The sequence below is a fragment of the Eulemur rufifrons genome, chromosome 8 (genome assembly GCF_041146395.1).
Source record: "Eulemur rufifrons isolate Redbay chromosome 8, OSU_ERuf_1, whole genome shotgun sequence".
Taxonomy (NCBI): Eukaryota; Metazoa; Chordata; class Mammalia; order Primates; family Lemuridae; genus Eulemur; species Eulemur rufifrons.
In genome coordinates this window covers 115,326,169-115,344,869 of record NC_090990.1, presented here as the reverse complement: position 1 = coordinate 115,344,869, position 18,701 = coordinate 115,326,169, and the positions used below count along the sequence as shown (strand labels likewise).

The 18,701-nt window shown below is 38.3% G+C and overlaps 1 protein-coding gene across 1 annotated transcript in view; it reads left to right on the top strand.

Annotated features, from left to right (window-relative positions):
• The first annotated feature begins 628 nt into the window (after nt 1–628).
• GNAI3 (G protein subunit alpha i3) overlaps nt 629–18,701 on the top strand; it is a 39,616-nt gene continuing 21,543 nt past the window's right edge. Inside the window, exon 1 of the mRNA XM_069480871.1 lies at nt 629–861. Within this exon, the coding sequence (XP_069336972.1) occupies nt 744–861 (118 nt within the window). The 5' untranslated portion in view covers nt 629–743. The remainder of the gene's footprint in view (nt 862–18,701) is intronic.

The following is an 18,701-nucleotide window of genomic DNA, read 5'->3' as shown; positions in this document are numbered from 1 at the left end:
AAATCTCAAGCCCACAGAAATTCGTACGTAATATATTTTGAGAGCAGGAGGTGGTGGGCCAGAGGAGAGGGCAAAAAGGCATTAAAGTCCTAGGCATGGTCAGTGTTACAGATACTAGCTGTGAGACGTGGTCGGAGCCCAAGCTGGGCACTTGGTTCCCGTCCCATATATCTGACTGAGACAACCCCGGCAGAAAAAGTGTCCCACACTTGGGCTGGGCTCCCGGTCGCCACAGCAAGAGATCAAAGGGGTTTTCTGGCAGGCAAGAAATTCCCAGCAAAAATTCCCGCGCGGACTGTGGCTCTTACTTGGGAATCCCCGCCCTCCTACCTCCAAACTCGCTGTGTGACCTCGAGAGGGCACCACGAGCTGGAGGCCCTGCTTTGTCTACATTTATCCACATCAGGTAGCCGAAAGGTAAAAGGGGATTAAAGTTGGGTGGCGCACAGCGTCTCAACATAACCTCGCTACTCCGCGGAATCACCGCCCAGCCCTGACGCCACTCCCCCGTAACTTCCGCTTTCGGTCTCACCTCCTCTCCCAGAGCGAGAGCGCTTCAAGTGGTAACGGCCGCGGGGCGTCGCCGGAAGTGTCGTAAACGCCGGATATCCGGTTCCTCTGGGCTCTAGGGGAGTTGACGGAGAGGGCCGCCGCCCAGCAGTAGACGCTGTCTCGGCTAGGCTAGCCGCGATTTCTGTGGTGTGTGAGTGAGCTCGGGCCTGGTCCCCTCTCCCGCCGCCGCCATGGGCTGCACGTTGAGCGCCGAAGACAAGGCGGCGGTGGAGCGGAGCAAGATGATCGACCGCAATTTGCGGGAGGACGGGGAAAAAGCGGCCAAAGAAGTGAAGCTGCTGCTACTCGGTGAGCTGCCGAAGGCGGGGATGGAGTGGTGGTCGGAAAGCCTAGGCAGTTAGGAGGCCTGAGCTGGGTATGGGTAGGCTGTCGAAAAGGACCCCAAAGGGCTCTGGAGGGCGTGCCGGGCTTGGGGCGGAGTATTGGGGTTCTGGCTGAGGCCCCTGTGGGCGTGTGAGGGGGGTGGGGTTTTCGGGTTGTAGGAATTAGACTAGAGAGGGTGGAACTCTGGGCTGGAATTGCGATTAGCAAAGAGTTAGGGAGTATGGGGCGGTAGGACAGTGAAATTGTTAGGAATATGGGAAAAGCTCATAAAGGAAGAGCTGATATTAGGGTAGGTTTTACGTTGGGTTGGAGCGTGTTGGTAACGAGGATGGGATAGAGTATATGTTGGGCTTGTGTAATGGTTTGTGAGTTTGGAGTGAAATGATACTTCATGACATACCGCTGAGAAGCTTGAATGATTAAATAGAGAGGCTAGGACAGAGTGTTCACATAGGACCTTGCCATTTGTTAGAGAGCGAGCATTTTGAACTATTAATTGGGTGGAGGAACCCTGGATTGTCCAGGAACGTGAAGGTAGATGGTTGAGTTAGATGGCAAGGAAAAGATCTTGGGTGCAGAGGCCGCCTAGCCTGTACTTTTTCACTTTTTTAAAAAGTCATTTTTATTCTCTTAAGGTTTTATAACTCTTTCCCCTGTTTTTATAGGGGTGGGGGGATGGTGTGAGTTGGGGGAAATTTAGAGAATGGCTTGAGGTTTGTGGCAGAAGATCTAATGGACAATAGATGACACATAGGAAGTTGCTGAGTAGTTGCTAGGGGACTGTGTGCAGTGGGAATGGCGTTATCTTATGATAAATTATGGAATTGAACATATTTACTGTAAAGACTGATAGCTTCTGGTGAGCTGTTTTATCCTTTTTGCTCTTTTCAAAACAAAAAATATTAGCTTCAGGAGTTACTGTTCATGTTACCCAACATTCATTTAAAATTGTTTTTGTGTACAGTCACATGCATTTTACTTAGCATGATTTAGTTTTAAAATGAGAGGCTCAGTAAATCATTTAAAGTAGCCTGGCATTAGCTTACCAATAAATCAAGCCACATTTCTTCATTATTAGTATTTTCTAGGGATTGATTAGAGAAGAAAAAGTAGGAGTAATGGTTTCTGTAAGCAATAGAACTTTACTTTTTGAAGCAGTTGATTTTTGAGAGTCACTTTAGGAAAGTGCCAAATTTTCATGGTGTAAAGCTCCAGAGCTCAGAATGCACCATCACAACCCAAGACTTATTTTGTACTCCAGGATATGCTGGGTGCCCCTACTAGTCTCTTGTTGTTAACATATTGATTAGTTGTAGATTGCAGAGGCTTTGGTAACAGGTCTTTTGGATATACCATAGATAAAAAGTTATGTATTGGAGCTTAAGCTTCCAGTGTGAATATCTTAACTCCCAGAAGGTATGAGTTCAAATTGTGGTACTAGACTATCACTGTCTACATAGCAGGTATCTTCAGTGGATGACCATGGTCCCTGGCACACAGAAGATGCTCCTTAAATATTTACTGTTAACTAGCCTAAGCTAGATAATGTTGGACGTTGGTCTTTTTTGGGGCCTTTCAGAAGTTTGATATAAACCACAGCACTCAAGACATTAGCATTTTCTTTATTGGTTGTTTTGGTTATGAAATTAAAGGTGTATTCTCATTTTCCATGAGTGATTTGATGTACATTGACCATTAGAGATCTCTTCAGGACATTAGCCTGTTGTAATACAGTTGTAAACTGTGAGGCTTTCTTCCACATGGCAGGCAGAACGTGTGCCAGCAGAACTCGTGCAAGTGTCTGGAAAAATCTTTATTTAGGACTTTATAAATAGTGCATGTAATTAAAAAAATTAAACACTTGGTGACTTAGGAAACTTGAAAAGCAGTATATAAAAATTAAAATACTAAAACATTTGCTTTTAATTTTTTGCAGTGAGTAAAAATTAAAATGCTAAAACATTTGCTTTTAATTTTTTTTTTTTTTTTTTTTTGAGACAGAGTCTCGCTCTGTTGCCCAGGCTAGAGTGAGTGCCGTGGCGTCAGCCTAGCTCACAGCAACCTCAAACTCCTGGGCTTAAGCGATCCTACTGCCTCAGCCTCCCGGTAGCTGGGACTACAGCCATGCGCCATCATGCCCGGCTAATTTTTTCTATATATTTTAGTGGGCCAGATAATTTCTTTCTATTTTTAGTAGAGACGGGGTCTCACTCTTGCTCAGGCTGGTCTCGAACTCCTGACCTCGAGCTATCCACCCGCCTCGGCCTCCCAGAGTGCTAGGATTACAGGCGTGAGCCACCGCGCCCGGCCTGCTTTTAATTTTTTGCAGTGAGTAAAAATTAAAATACTAAAACATTTGCTTTTAATTTTTACCAACTTTATTATTTTTTAAATCAGATTTTTTAATATTCTTGGGCAAATTAAATCCACAAATTCAGATGGGTTGCAAAGACAGATGCTTTTGCTTGAGCCATATCGTAACACACGTGAAATTAAAATAATCAGTGTTGGCCGGGCGCGGTGGCTCACGCCTGTAATCCTAGCACTCTGGGAGGCCGAGGTGGGCGGATCGTTTGAGCTCAGGAGTTCGAGACCAGCCTGAGCAAGAGCAAGACCCCATCTCTACTAAAAATAGAAAGAAATTATATGGACAGCTAAAAATATAGAAAAAATTAGCCGGGCATGGTGGTGCATGCCTGTAGTCCCAGCTACTCGAGAGGCTGAGACGGGAGGATTACTGGAGCCCAGGAGTTTGAGGTTGCTGTGAGCTAGGCTAATGCCACGGCACTCACTCTAGCCTGGGCAACAGAGTGAGACTCTGTCTCAAAAAAAAAAATAAATAAAAAATAAAATAAAATAATCAGTGTTATTTCTATATGCAAAATGCACCCAACACAGTATACAGATAATTTCCTTTTTGCTGTAGAATATCTCCTTTGTTGTACATGCAAGTCATTTTTACTTCATACTATGAAACTGTCGAACTTGATTTAAGTTGAGATTTATCTGTTTACCTTTGTCTCCCCTGGCACATAATGTATTCTTTCCTATGGGGAAAGAATAGTGATTAGCATAGTGATTAGCATGGGCTGTGTAGTCAGACTGCTTCAAATTCTTCCAGCTATAACCTTGGGAAAGTTATTTACTTAATTTCTCTGTGCCTCGGTTTTCCTATCTTTAAAATGGAGAAAATAAAGATACTTCATAGAATTGCTGTGAGGATTAAATATGATAATAATGTAAAGCAGAACACAGCTTGACACTAAGTATCAGCTCAGTGAATATTAGCTATTACTGTTATTAAATCAAAGTGAATTTACAAATTATAGATACTGTAGAAATACAAATTAAGAAGCTAGTGTGGGCTGGATTAGTTAAGGAACACTTCAGTATTATAATTCTTCCTTTGATAACCTTTGGTTTGAATTTCATTTAAATGTTATTGGGAAGATCTTGATATGACAAGTTAGTGTTTAATCACAATATTCTGTTGAAAGACAAAACTATATTATGCAAAGCTTCCCAACCAGTGTATAGTGCCTAGGATGACATACAGGTGTGCTGCTTGCAAATTTTTTATAGTGTTGAAATTTTAAATTGTTTTATAACTCCATAATTTTACTACAGTATGATATTTGAACATTTTTGGTATGATTCCGTCTGTAAACTTCCTGAATTTGGTAATTTGGAGAAATTTTATTGGGGAAGTTTTTACCAGTTCAGTATTTAATATCATCTGTAATACTTTGTATTTTATTTTTCATGCCATAATTTCATAATTTAAAGAAAAAGTTTTCCACTAAGCCCGTCCAGCTTACCTCAGTTGAGTCTTACCAACATTATCATTTCCAGTGTGCCATCACGTGACAGAAGTTGGGAATCACTGGTATAATGGATAAGAGCACTGCTTTTGGATTCACACAAACTGAATTCAAGTTCTACCTCTGTTTACTAGCTCTGAGGCCCAGGGCAAGTAATTTAACCATATTAGTCATAATTTTCACATATGTAAAACAGGAATGATGATGTTTCAGAATATGGAATGAAGTAATGTACGTAAAATGCTTAGCTTTAGTGCCTGGCAAATATTAATAATAAACATTTCATAAATGACAATGTCTCTTTATGATGATGTTTGTGAGGCTTATCATTTTAGCTACTTTTTTTGAGGGTGCTTCAGACAGTTATTTGATTATTTTTCATGTTAATACACTCTTTTCAAAGATCTTCAAAGAATTTTAATAAACATTCTTCTGTAATGAAAGGAATTAAATGTTGTCATTTAATTTTGTAAGTTATTGAATGATCTATTCCTGTGCTATCTCCAAATTTCCATTTCTTGATAGTTCCCTTTAGCAGGTCTGAAGAAAACATTATACAAAATGAGATTAATACATTGTTCTTTGGGATTTTGCTGGTGGTATGGCAAAAATTGAGTTGCATGCAGAAAATTAGAATCATCTATTTACTTAAACCCTGTATTATACAATTAATTATTCATATTTAAATTTATACATATTATTGGTTGAATATACTTATTGAAAATGAGGCTGTCCTTTGATGAATATGCTGTTATATTATATCCTCCTGTAAAATGATATCCTTTATAATTTTTGCCATTTATTTGAGATGAGATTTATAGACATTAATGGAGATTAAATTTAATGCAGGGATGCATCTTGTGTCTGGAAAAAAAAAGAAACTGGCATAAAAAATAGAAATTGGCATTGCAGAAAATGGTTTGTGTTTAATAAACTTGTTATTTTCTTTTATTAATATTTAAATGCATTCGTCACTTTTACAGTCTGAAAATATGGTCTTTTCCAGTAATTATAATAATGTAATCTTTCCTTACTGTACATTCCTATAGTACAGTGATGGCCATAGAGTAGAGGGCTTAATACTTAGAAGATTTGTCAGGGCATGTGACGTTCTAATCAGGGCTGCATTTATGTTATTTGCACTATTATAAAACAGTCTTTTAGTTTTTGGGCAGTTGTCTCTGATAAAAGTGGTTCCCGGTCAGGAGACCTTTTAGAAGTTTGTGAAACGTGAGAAACACTGTGCTGCTTACTCTGTCCTTCCCCATGGTGCTGAGCTGCTTCATCCTCTAGTTTCTTGGGAAGTAAAATGGAAACTTTGGGGCTTTGCAGATATTTCCTTTTTTTCTTACGTTCTGTCTCTCCCTCTCTCTCTTCCCTGGTTTCTTCCACAACATACTTTTTTGTTTGTTTACATCTGGAATATATGTACCCCTTAAGGCTTCCTCTGATCCATGAACTTCTTTCTAAAATTGTTAACAAAATTTGTGGTTATATACATTTTTCTGAGGAAGGAAGCCATATGTATTTTTTTCATCAAGTTCTTCCTCCACAATGCTACGTAACCTCCATTCTTACAAGTCCCTCATCTGTGACCAAGAAAAGGCAGCATAAAGAGACAAATGCAAGGCCAAGGGCAATGGCTTACACTTGTAATCGTAGTACTTTAGGAGGCTGAGGCAGGAGGATCGCTTGAGGCCAGGAATTGGAGACCAGCCTGAGCAAGAGCAAGATCCCAGTCTCTCTATAAGAAATAGAAAAATTAGCTGGGTGTGGTGGTGCACACGTGTAGTCCCAGCTGCTCAGTCATTACTAGATTCCAGATTTGTGGATTTCATGTGCCAGCAAATTAAAAAAAAAAAAATTTTTGGTAGAATTAGAATTCCAGTATTTTATTTTTCCTAGTAAATACATTTTTAAAGTATCTCACACTCCTGTCTATTATGATTACTGTTTAGTTCCGTTTTCTCCATGAAACCATTTTGATGTTCTGAATTGGGTATAATCTGACCCTCTCTTTCTGAAACCTCATAGTACTTTTTATGCCACTTATAGTCTGGTTTATTTTTATACTTAGCTTCTCCTAACTATATGGTTCTTTAGGGCAGGAGGACTAAATATTTCTCATGTTTATATCTGTCACAGAACCTAATATAATGCTAAAATGTTTTGCCTGTAAGGAACAGGAGTACCACTCACACAAGTAAAGGAGAGGTTTACTGAGAGGACACAGTAGGCAATTTCATAGGCATTAGACATCCAAGGATAAATAAGTGAAATACAAGTAGGTTGCATGTGCATGGATTGTGATACACAACCCCCTTCTGTCCCTCCATTTCTCCTAGAGCAGAATAGCTGCTACTCTGCTTTTCTGGTAAATCACCTCTTCAGATTAGTTTTCTCTGCTCCCTTATGACTTCTTTGCCCCCTCCCTCTACACCCCTAATCTTCAACTTTGGCTTACTGTGACACCTGTAGCTCACACACTGCCTGACCTGATAATTCAGGTGTTTCATGGCTCCCAGGATCTCCATTCCTGATTCCTGGGAAAGAGTATCAGATTGGCCCAGCCTTGTCAGGTGCCTACCACAGTCCAGTCATCTGTGTTGGGGGTATGGCAAGGTTGATGGGGTATCATAAGTTTTATAAGGCTGACCGTTTCAAGGATTGGGGTAGGGCAAATTCCCTATTAAAGACATGGCTAGAGAGTTGATGATTAATAAATAGATGACAGTGCCTACCACCTAGTAGACACATTAAATACAAGTTGAACATAATGGAATGAGACAGAAATATTGAGGAACTGAACATATCCCTGCTTTAGTTTCTCATTAATTCATGAGAAAATGCCTGATCATTCTCAATGTTAAGTTGTCATTTTGTATAGTTGGAAGATATAATTAAATTCAGATTTAAAGTTAAGTTGAGGTACGGTGTAGGATTTTAAACTACTGTTATCATCACATCCAACTCAGAATAGTTAATTTCACCTGAATTTAATTTTATTTTAATTTAGGAATTAATTTTTAAAAATGCATATGATCAGTTCGGGGTCTGTTTCATCATCACTCCTGCTTTTCCCTTGCTGATTTTCCCCCTTACTACTTTTATGAGCAACACAAAATTGTTCAAAGCTAAAGGAAGAGGTAAAACAGACTCTTCGCTCCTTATTAGTAACTTTGCTTACAAGTTTTCGTTAGAGTATAGGTAAAAACATTTGACAAAGTAGATCGCTCATACATTTTAGCTATCCATTCTCTGTCTTTACCTTATGTTTAATTTAGTTTTATTAGAACGTGGGGCTTGTTGGGGGAAGTGGGGAAGAAGAAGAGATGCTTTAAGTACTCAGGTTCAGGAGCTCTGCTAGAACATTAGCAAAAAATAAAAATGTCAGTCTCATAAGAAATGTCTAGGGCAGTAGGCAATAAGTTTGTTCAGATTGCTGAAGTTTATTTTAAAATTTGTTTTCTAGCTAACAGAATATAGTAGACTAACAATAATAAAATACATCTCTTTGAACTGGTAACTCAATTCAGAAGTAGGAGATACCATGTCATTAAAGACAGCAAAGAGACTGAAATTTGGGAGAGTTGTCCTAATCTCTGAGCTTTTATTTTCCTTTCTGTATACCAGTAAGGGGTTTAAATTGGACCTGTTGGGTCGCTTGTCTGTGAACTTAATATTATTAACCGGATAGAATATTTTAGCAAGTTATAAAGAGGCCTATTTTTGTGTTAGTTCTGCTATTCTTGAGTTTGACTGAAATTAGTTTAACATCATAAAGGTAATTAAAAACCTGAAAGACATAAATTCATAAGGTGCCCATGATGTAAATATTCAAAAGAGAATACAAAGAAAAATAATTTTAGTATTTGATTTTCCCTCCAATTTTAATTGTCTTTATTTTGGTATAATTTTTTTTCCAGTGTTTAGCAAGAGTTAGAGTTAGCTTTAAGCCTTTATCTAGGTGATCCTGTTACCTTGCTTGGTAGTCAGCTGTATCATTTTTGTAATTCAAGCTGCTTGAACTGAATAACATTATGTTAGGATCACTGTTCAGTTGTGCTAGTTTTACAGTGCTCTATGTAAATGAAATATCCTATTTTTCATGACTTGCTGTTAAGTTGTAATAGAAATTAATATATCTGATGTGATAAGCAAAGAAGGAGGTTACCCAAAAGACCAAATGTGTTTGACTTGTACCTGAATAGCCTAGTGATGTTAGACACAAGTTTCATGAGGATATGTCTTTAGATCTGAACTTAAGTTGATTTACAAGTTAGACTTGGAAAATACTTAAAAGTTTAAGAAAGATTGTTAAGGATTAGCAGAGGTGTTATTGTGTTTATTGATCCATTGGTATTTTGCTGCTGTGGGCCTCTTTTTGTCACCAAGTCATGTTTTTAAATGGATAAATGTTTTTAGTATCCATTACAAAAAGTCTTAGTTTTTTGAATGATAGTATTTTACATCTCAAAAAATTCTTGTTGCTTTACTTGAAAAGTAGATAGTATTCTGAATTTTTTCTAACCACTCAGTGTAGTATTCTGAATTTCTTCTGGCTATAGCAGCTGTTAAATCAGACATGCCTTGCCATGATCAAAACATACACTCTATTTGTATATTTAAATTGTGTTCACATCTGCTTTTATAGCCTGCTGTTAGCAGTTATTACACTGGTCATATAGGGGCCATTTAAATCAGACTTATTTAAAATTAGCAAGATAGCTTGATTCTTGTCATCTTGTAATTAATCTTCCTATCATTATTGACAGTACAGCCTATTTACATTGTGTCAAATACTAAAAATTTCCTTTCTCCTTTCTTTCTTTTTTTTTTTTTTTTTTGGCAGAGTCTTGCTCTGTCACCCATGGTAGAGTGCAGTGGCATCATCATAGCTCACTGCAACCTCAAACTCTTGGGCTCAAGCTATCCTACCTCAGCCTCCTGAGTAGGTAGGACTACATGTATGGGCCACTATGCCCAGCTAATTTTTTTTATTTTTTTGTAGAAATGAGGTCTTGCTCTTTCTCAGGATGATCTCGAACTCTTGGCCTCAAGCCATCCTCCCACCTCGGTCTCCCAGAGTGCTATGATTTCATGCGTGAGCCGCCGTTCCTGGCCCCTTTCTCCTTTCAAGTTGGGTTTAAAAATTAAAATACTATTTCACAAGATTCTAATAACTTATTATGGAAATGTTACACTGTATTTGGATTTCTGTTTTAGTCATGTATTGATATCTCTAGTTTTTATATTTATATTTGTATTTGTCAACACCAAGAGATTAATATTAGTTGGTGCCTTAATATTAATTACATTTCACACTTTATTTAGATTTCAGCAGTTTTTCCACTAATGTTTTTGTTCTGCTCCAGGATATAGCACTGCATTTAGTTAAGGCCACTTTTTATTAAGCTTTTTGGTTTTCAGTGTTGCACTGCGAGTGGGAGGCTTGTTTATTAACTTATCTATGATTATGTATCCCTGATTGTCTTATGTGTCCTTAGGTACTTTTTTGGCCTGGAAATATAAATGAGAAATAGATAAAACCCAGAAATAGACAAAACTGCAAAAAAGCAGTTCAAGATGTCAGAGTAAACAATGACAATATAATGTGATTACAGAAGGCATAGCCAATTTTGGAAGGAGGAGGAAGAGAGAGACATTTATATCAGGGAAGTCCTCCCAGAGGAGGTAACATTTAAGATGAGCTTTGAAAGATGAATAGGAACCCTTAAGGTCAGACTGGCCAGAAGTATATCCAAACAGAGGGAATAGTATGCACAAAGGCACAGAACATGAGTAAGCAAATAGTTAGATTTAACTAGAATGAAGGGTTTGGTATAGGAGGAATATAAGAAATGAGCCTAGAAAGACATGCAAATTTAATTGATTTTTTTTTTTTTTTTTAGTAGCTGTATTTTAAGCCATATTTTACACACACTGCACATACGCAATGAGTTCTGCATCTGTGGGTTCAACCAATGTAGATCAAAAATAGTTGGAAAAAAAAACAATAAAAAAATACAAATAAAAACAATACAGTATAACATCTATTTGCATGGCATTTATATTGTATTAGGTATTATAGGTAATCCAGAGATGATTTAAAGAGAATGGGAGGGTTTGTGTAGGTTGTATGCAAATACTATAACATTTTATAAAAGGGACTTGAACACCTGTGGATTTTGGTATCCAAGGGAGGTCTTGGAACAAATCCTCTGTGGATACTGGGGGATGTCTGTGTGTGTGTGTGTGTGTGTGTGTGTGTGTGTAGATGTGTTTATAAACTTTGGGGGGAAATCACCTAGATACTTTGCATTGTCCTCCCTCTTTATTACCTGCCTTTTTTGCCATTCCACTGCTAATTCATGCTGTAAGAAAAGATTAAGTGGAAGTAAACACATATGTGAAACCCAGACTTTTTTGGGTTTTGGCTTAACAGCTTTGTTGAGAATTTATTATGGTAAAGGAAATTAAAATTATAGGCATCCTTATCTGGTGGCTCAATTTGTCATGTTTTGCTATTGGTGAATTTTAGAAGTGGGGTATTGATTTACATTTGATTCAGTAGGCATGTAGAAAAGTGCTATGTGCTGCTATCAGCGTTTGAGGGCCTTAGGTAGGGATATGATTCTTACATTTTTTAATGTAAAATTTTGTGATATATGGGGTTTGATGAATGAATTTAGCATTGCAGTTAACTTTGGAGGACATCTCTACTATTACATAATGAAGAATTATTTGTATGGGTTAAAGTGAGATCTTTGGATTTTTTTGTGTGTATTACAGTTCATGGTATTTCTGTTCCCTTTTACTTTAAATGAAAAATAGTTTTCAGTTATGTTTAATGTAAATACCATATAATTTAACATTAGCACCAAAATGGCTTTTTGTTGTCCTGCTTTCAAAGAAGTGAAAAGGAAATTTACTCACCAGAGGCCAAAATTAGAACATCGAGACAGCCAGAGGATAATCCCCCTCTTTGCTCACAAATGGCTGCTCCTCTAAGCATTCTTATATTCTACAAAGGTAAGGAAGGAATCCCACTTCTCCCCCTTCCTTGTCCAGTTGCCCAAAGAGAACTTAGCAACACTCAAGTTATGCTGTTCTTATTCCCAAGCGATAACATTTTGAGGAGAGCTGCTTAGCTGAGTGAGCTGCCTTAAAAAAAAAAAAAAAATCAAACCAACATCTTCCTTAGGTGATTTATGAATGTAAACTGACTAATTAGCTTTCTGCTTTATAGTTTATAAAGCTTGTAAAATTATAGGATCATGTCCATGTAATTGGTGAGAGATGTGGAACTCTGAACAAACCATATAGTACTGTGTAAGTTACAGCCATATTTTGGTTGTTAGGACATTTTTTTTTTTTTTTAAATATCTCCTTCTCCCTCATTGCCTACTTACCCTCTGGAAATGGTTAAAGAAATAGTAATTGATATTAGGAGGGACTCATAGATTGCTTCAAAGATAAATGGTAATGTTTAATTTTTTAGGCTGGGCAATATGTATGCAGATGTTTGTTTTAATTTCCTTAAAGCCAATTCCATTCAGTCCCTTTTTTTTTGGTTGTAAAGAACAGAAAACTCATTAAAACTAGCTCAAAAGTTGTTGAGGGGGATTATTGTTAGAATATAGAGAGGTTTTGGGGGAATACAGGAAGAGCTGAAGAATCAGGCTACAGGAACTGAGGCAGCTCTGAGACTGGCTAGGCTGTTTCTGCTTCTTTCTCTTTCTTACTGGCTTCACTGTTTCTGCCTCTTTTTGCTTTCTTGTCTTTACTTGTTCTCTGTTTCTCTTTTTTGTCTCCTTGGTCCCATCCATCCATTCTCTATTTCCTCACTTTCTGTTTCTTCTTTTGTGAGCTCTCTTTTCTCTCTCATGGCATCTTTAAGTCTCCCTGCACATTTGTCTGTTCTCTTCTCTCTAGACCAGCCTTCCTCTGAATGTTTTCCTTTATGACCTCGGTGTGCCTGAAGTCTCATAATGGTAGCTTAGGTTTTCTTTCACATGTAATCCTAGTGCAGATTCCCCAGATAATCTGATTGGTCCTGCTCATCTTTTGGAGCTAGGTCACACAGGGTGTAGGCCCCCAAGAGCCTGTGACTGGGTGACTCCTGTGTTAGGTGTTTATTCCTGATCCAGTCATGGGGAAGGATGTGGTCCAGATCATGTAGGCCACTGTCTGTTAAGGAGGGGAAGTAGGGAATTTGCTAGAAGAGATTATGGACAGGCCAGCGTTCTGAAGTTCTGTCAAGTGTATCAATTAAGTTTTATCAAAATTTTCTTATGTCTCCGTGAAGTCTTTTTGGTAATTGGTATGTGATTGCTTCCTAGAAAAATCTTTTTAGGAGGAGAGACCCATTATCTCTGTCCTAGTTGCAACTCACTGCCTTCTTTTACCCTTAAAATATTCCTTCCTTCCTTCCTTCATTTATTCACCTACTGAACAAATGTTTAATGAGCACTTGCTGTATTTCATGCACTCATCTAGTGTTAGAGTTACAGGGTGGACAGGACAGATTCGTAGCACTTTATTTCACTGCAGTGGAGTGGTGGGTGCAAGGGAGCTGGGACGAGGGTTTGAGAGTAAGGTTAGAGGGGAGTGAGGCTAGTGAATGAGTTCAAATTTATTGTCAGTATAGTTGTAAGATGAGAGTTGAAGGCATAGCCAGGAGTGGGTGTGGGGCTGAGTAAACATAGCAGAGGAATGGAAATCTTCTGTTTCTGTTAACTACCCACATTGAAAATTCCATCCATTGCAACTGACATTTACAAAATATGATTAGGCAACCACTGAATATCATAGAAACTCAAGCCATTCATATCACAGATAGTTATTAAATGCCTACTCTGTCCTAAATTGTATTCTAGATTTGGGAGAGGGGACACAAAAAGAAGGTGCTGTTTTGTGCTTTCAAGGATTATGCTTTGAGTTTAGGGCCAGTGGAGTCCTAAACAGGCACAAACCCAAATAATTAGAATAATTTAACCAAGTGTTAGTGTTATGGTGTTTGACACTAGCCTATAGGGCCAGGTTGATCCTGGTCAAGGTACTCTCAAGGGAGAAGTGTACTGTCATGAAAGGGTTTTCAGGTTGTGGCAAAAAAGGTTTCATTGTTATTTTAATCAAAATCAAGAAAATCAATGGGCAAGGAGATTAGGAGCTGGGAAGATAGTCAAATAATTTTTTTTTTTTTTTTAGAGTAGCCAGAGCTGGGGAGTAAATGAAATGAGATGGCTGGGAAGGACAGTTGGGAGTTGATTTGGAAATTAACCTCTGGGACCGATGCTGAAAGGGAATAATCTATGGTAGCATTCAGGGTGAGAGTGATAACTGTGCCCTGGAAGAATGGGGAGGCTTTAGCAAGGAGTGGAAGTTTGAGTTGAATAGGGCTTTCAAGGATATTTATAGTATATTCAGAGGCTTGTCATGTTCAGAGGGATAGTGGGCTGGGTGAAAAAATTACTCTAATGTTTTAGGCTAAGGAAATTTGCTAATTTCATAAGAAAAATAGATCTCTAATTTCTCCCACCAGACGATAAATTCCTAAATTAATTTGTATTTGAAGTCTCAATGTCCAGCAGTTCTGGGCATGTAGGAGACATGTTCATTGAAAAAAAAATGAATAAAAGTTTTTATTTGGGCCGGGCCTGGTGGTGGCTCATGCCTATAATCCTAGCACTCTGGGAGGCCGAGGCAGGAGAGGATTGCTTGAGGTTAGGAGTTTGAGACCAGCTTGAGCAAGAGTGAGACACCATCTCTACTAAAAATAGAAAAAATTAGCCAGACAACTAAAAATAGAAAAAATGAGCCAGGCGTGGTGACGCATGCCTGTAGTCCCAGCTCCTTGGGAGGCTGAGGAGGGAGGATCTCTTGAGCCCAGGAGCTTGAGGTTACTGTGAGCTACACTGACTCCACGGCACTCTACTTTAGCCTCAGCAACAGAGCAAGGCTCTGTATCCAAAAAAAAAAAAAAGTTTTTATTTGCGTGGTAGCTTTTTTCCCATCTGTAATTTTGCTAGCCCTTTTCTTTTACTGAACTAAGAAGCAGCTGTTTTTTGTATTAAATATAGTACCTTGAAAAGCATTTTGAATGAATTGTCATTTTTAACCTTAATCTGAATTTTTTTAGTTAGTTACTTACACCAATAAAGAGGAATTAGTGGGAGCAATAGGTACTTGTATTGGAAATAGTATGGACTGTGCGCCTGTGATCTTTAGTTATAGGTATTCACATTTCTTTTTTCTTTTCTTTCTTTTTCTTTTTCTTTTTTTTTTTTTGTTTTTAAGAATAGCAATCTAACTTGAATGCTCTGCTAGTTTGAAACTATATAATTGTAGAATACCCTCAAGCATGAGTATAGGAGGTCAGTGTGCCAGACAACTCTTAATTCTTTACTGTTCCTGAACTCTTTAATTCTTTATACTCTTTGTCCCTCCTTGAGCAATAGTATATGATTGGAGAACATGATAATAACTGCATTATGAGAGCTATTGTAAATTGTTGAGTTGATAGGAAAATATGTGGGTCCATGGTTTGATTTGAGACCTTTGTGTGTCAGAATAAGAAATTTAGTTTGCTTTTAGTGTTATAGTAATTATAGTCATAGAATATTAAAGTGCAGCCATAGAGCATATTTAGGCCAAAGTCTTTCACATTTCTTATATAAAAAGACAGGCATTGTGACCCGTGTGACTTGCCCAAGGTCTTACAGCTAGTCATGGCAGAGCTGGGGCTAAAATGTACTCTTCTATTAGAATTGATTACTACGTGGTGTCATTAGGGCGAAACTGAAATATTTTTAACTGCCTGTATTGTAAATGAAAGATGAGAATAAGTCAGAAAAAAAAGATAAAGTTTATTTGCTGATCAAGCTTTCAACCTGCTGTGGGGGAGGGGCTGTCCATGCCTATGCTAGTCATATGTTCCATATGTCTGATAATGGGAACCTGTAGAGGAGAGAGTCTTGATCTAGATCTGGCGAGAGGGTTATCCAAAAATAGTGCCATACTGGGGCTTGGCTGTCCAGACCTCTGGAAGAGGGGCTGTGTTCTAGTTATAATCCTGAGTTACTAGATGTTTCAAGATTTCTCTATTGAAGAGGGTATTTAAAAGGAAAAGGAGGTGTTTCAGGTGCTTCTGGAATAACCACAATCACAGATAGCAGAGGTACAAAGAACTGTGAGGAAACTTCAAGGAAAAGCTTTAGAGGTATAAATGGATGGGAAGTGTGGGAGAGGTGGTAGTAGATAGGAGTCTAGGAGTGCAAATACATTTAAGGAAGAGAGTGTTTTTGTTCCTCAGGGTTGGATGGAGAAAATGACTAATGCTTTGATGTAGTTTGCTGTAACTTTTAGGTTATAAGTTGCTGTTTAAGTTTATGAATTTAGATTCCATCTAGGATTTTACCGTTGTGAAACAACTGCTAAAAGTTATACCAGGTGTACTGGGATTTTGAAACAACATCCATATCCAAAGAATTTTCATTAAATCAAACTCTTTGGGGCCTTAACATTAATTGTTGATATTCTGAACATTGAAAACAACATTCACAAATAATGGCTGGCTAATATTTACTGAATACTTACTATGTGCCCGGCACAGTTCTTAGCATTTTCTGTTGACCCCTGTTTTGCAGATAAGGAAATTCATTGTGCCTGAAGGTGCAGTAGAAAAGAGCATAATATACTCCCGTACCTTCTTTGAACTGGCTTTAATCAAATGAAAGAGAAAAAAGATAAGGCATCAGGTGACAGTGTTTTTGAGTATCAGCCATCTCTCAGGGTTAATTTTTAAAATTAGTTTGTATATGAGCTGAATGAGTTTGCTCACATATGATAATGGTTTGTTTATATTATAATAGCAATCCAATTTACTAGCCTTGTTTAAAAAAATGCCTTGCAAAGAAATTATCACCATCTCTCATTTTTCATACCCATAATGTACTATATGTTATGGGGGATACAACATGGTGTCTGCTGTCAAAGAGTTTTTTTTTTTTTTTTTTTTTGAGACAGAGTCTCGCTCTTCTGCCCAGGCTAGAATGCCGTGGCATCAACCTAGCTCACAGCAACCTCAAACTCCTGGGTTTAAGCAATCCTTCTGCCTCAGCCTCCCAAGTCGCTGGGACTATAGGCATGCGCCACCATGCCCAGCTAATTTTTTCAACATATTTTTAGTTGTCCAGATAATTTCTTTCTATTTTTTTAGTAGAGATGGGGTCTCATTCTTGCTCAGGCTGGTCTCAAACTCCTGACCTCCAGCGATCCTCCTGCCTCAGCCTCCCAAAGTGCTAGGATTACAGGCGTGAGCCACTGCGCCCCACCAAAGAGCTTCTTAAAAATAAAATTAAGAACATGTTTAGTTAAATACAATGATTCTACAGTAGAGTATGTACTGGTTAGTTATTTTTCTTCTAACAATGTTGGTGATTATATATCTACACTGTACACAAATTCGGATGATTTCTAAGTTAATTCTACCCCTTTATTCTCTGCAGATTGCCTTTCCTCTTTCACTGAGAATGAGACTATCTAACATAAACTTCCTTCCTCCTTTTTCTCTCAAAAATCTTTGTAACTTCACCTCTCAATCTTTATTCCTGTTGTTGTAGGGTATCTTTTAGATAGATATCCTTTTAAGAATAAAGCTTCTAAGTCAAACTGATCCTTTTCCCTACTGCTTCTGGGACCTTTCCAACTTTCTCTCTTTAGTATATCCTATCACCTGTCCAATTCCATCCCTTCTGCCTACACAGTCATCTTCAGTTCCTCACTCTTGAAGCCATAGATTCTGTCTCTGCAATATCCTTTGCATCTATCCCATTCTTTGTATCCCAACTTTTACTTCCCTAGTGTGTTGAAGATGGGAAAATGAGTCTCCCCTTAAACTTGTGATGAATTTTTGAAGAAAGATAGGTAAAAAGATGTAGATAAAATTAGAAAGTTCCAAATACCCCATATATAGTTGGACATGGGAAGCAGTTGGGGAAAACCTAAGAGTGACATGTAATTAAAGAGGAAGCCTGGCCGGGCGCGGTGGCTCACCCCTGTAATCCTAGCACTCTGGGAGGCCAAGGCGGGAGGATAGTTTGAACTGAGGAGTTCGTGCCCAGCCTGAGCAAGAGTGAGACCCTGCCTCTACTAAAAATAGAAAGAAATTATAGGGACAACCAAAAAAATGTATATATAGAAAAAATTAGCCGGACATGGTGGTGTATGCCTGTAGTCCCAGCTACTTGGGAGGCTGAGGCAGAAGGATTGCTTGAGCCCAGGAGTTTGAGGTTGCTGTGAGCTAGCTAGGCTGACGCCACAGCACTCTAGCCTGGGCAACAGAGTAAGACTCTGTCTCAAAAAAAAAAAAAAAGGAGGAAGCTTACTACTGGAGCAGTGAAGCACAGAGGATTGAGGTAAAAAGGAAAAGCCCAGACCTTATAAGACCCAAAGAGAAAGGGTTATAGAAAGTCCTTGAGGAATTTGGAGAATTATTAGATAAATTGATGCTTTTAAAAATAGTGCCACTTGGAAATGATGAGAAGGAAGAGGAGCTTTGAGCTGTAAGTTTGGGAAAATTACAGCAGTAACATATAATAGGCACAACATCAGTCTCAGACATGTGAGGAGTAGAAAGGATTAATTTGAGAAATGCATAAGAAGAGAGATTTTGTTACAGCTTGGTAAGGAGAGAAGAGGAGTGAGTGGGTTCCAGGTGTATCTTAGATTTCATACTTGGAAGATGGGTAAGATGGTAACACTTTTCATGGTGATCTAGAAGCTGAATGGCTCAAAGAATTTTAATATAAAGTGATTCATTCTTGTATAAAATGCCCCTAGAACACCCACTGAAACAAATCCTAGTTCAGTGCGCAGTAAGAGATAGAAGTTCTATCTCTTCAAAAGAGATAGAACTGGATGCGTAGTAAAAGCTTGAGAAAAGATACATTGTGCAATAATAAAGGAAAGGACAAACTGACA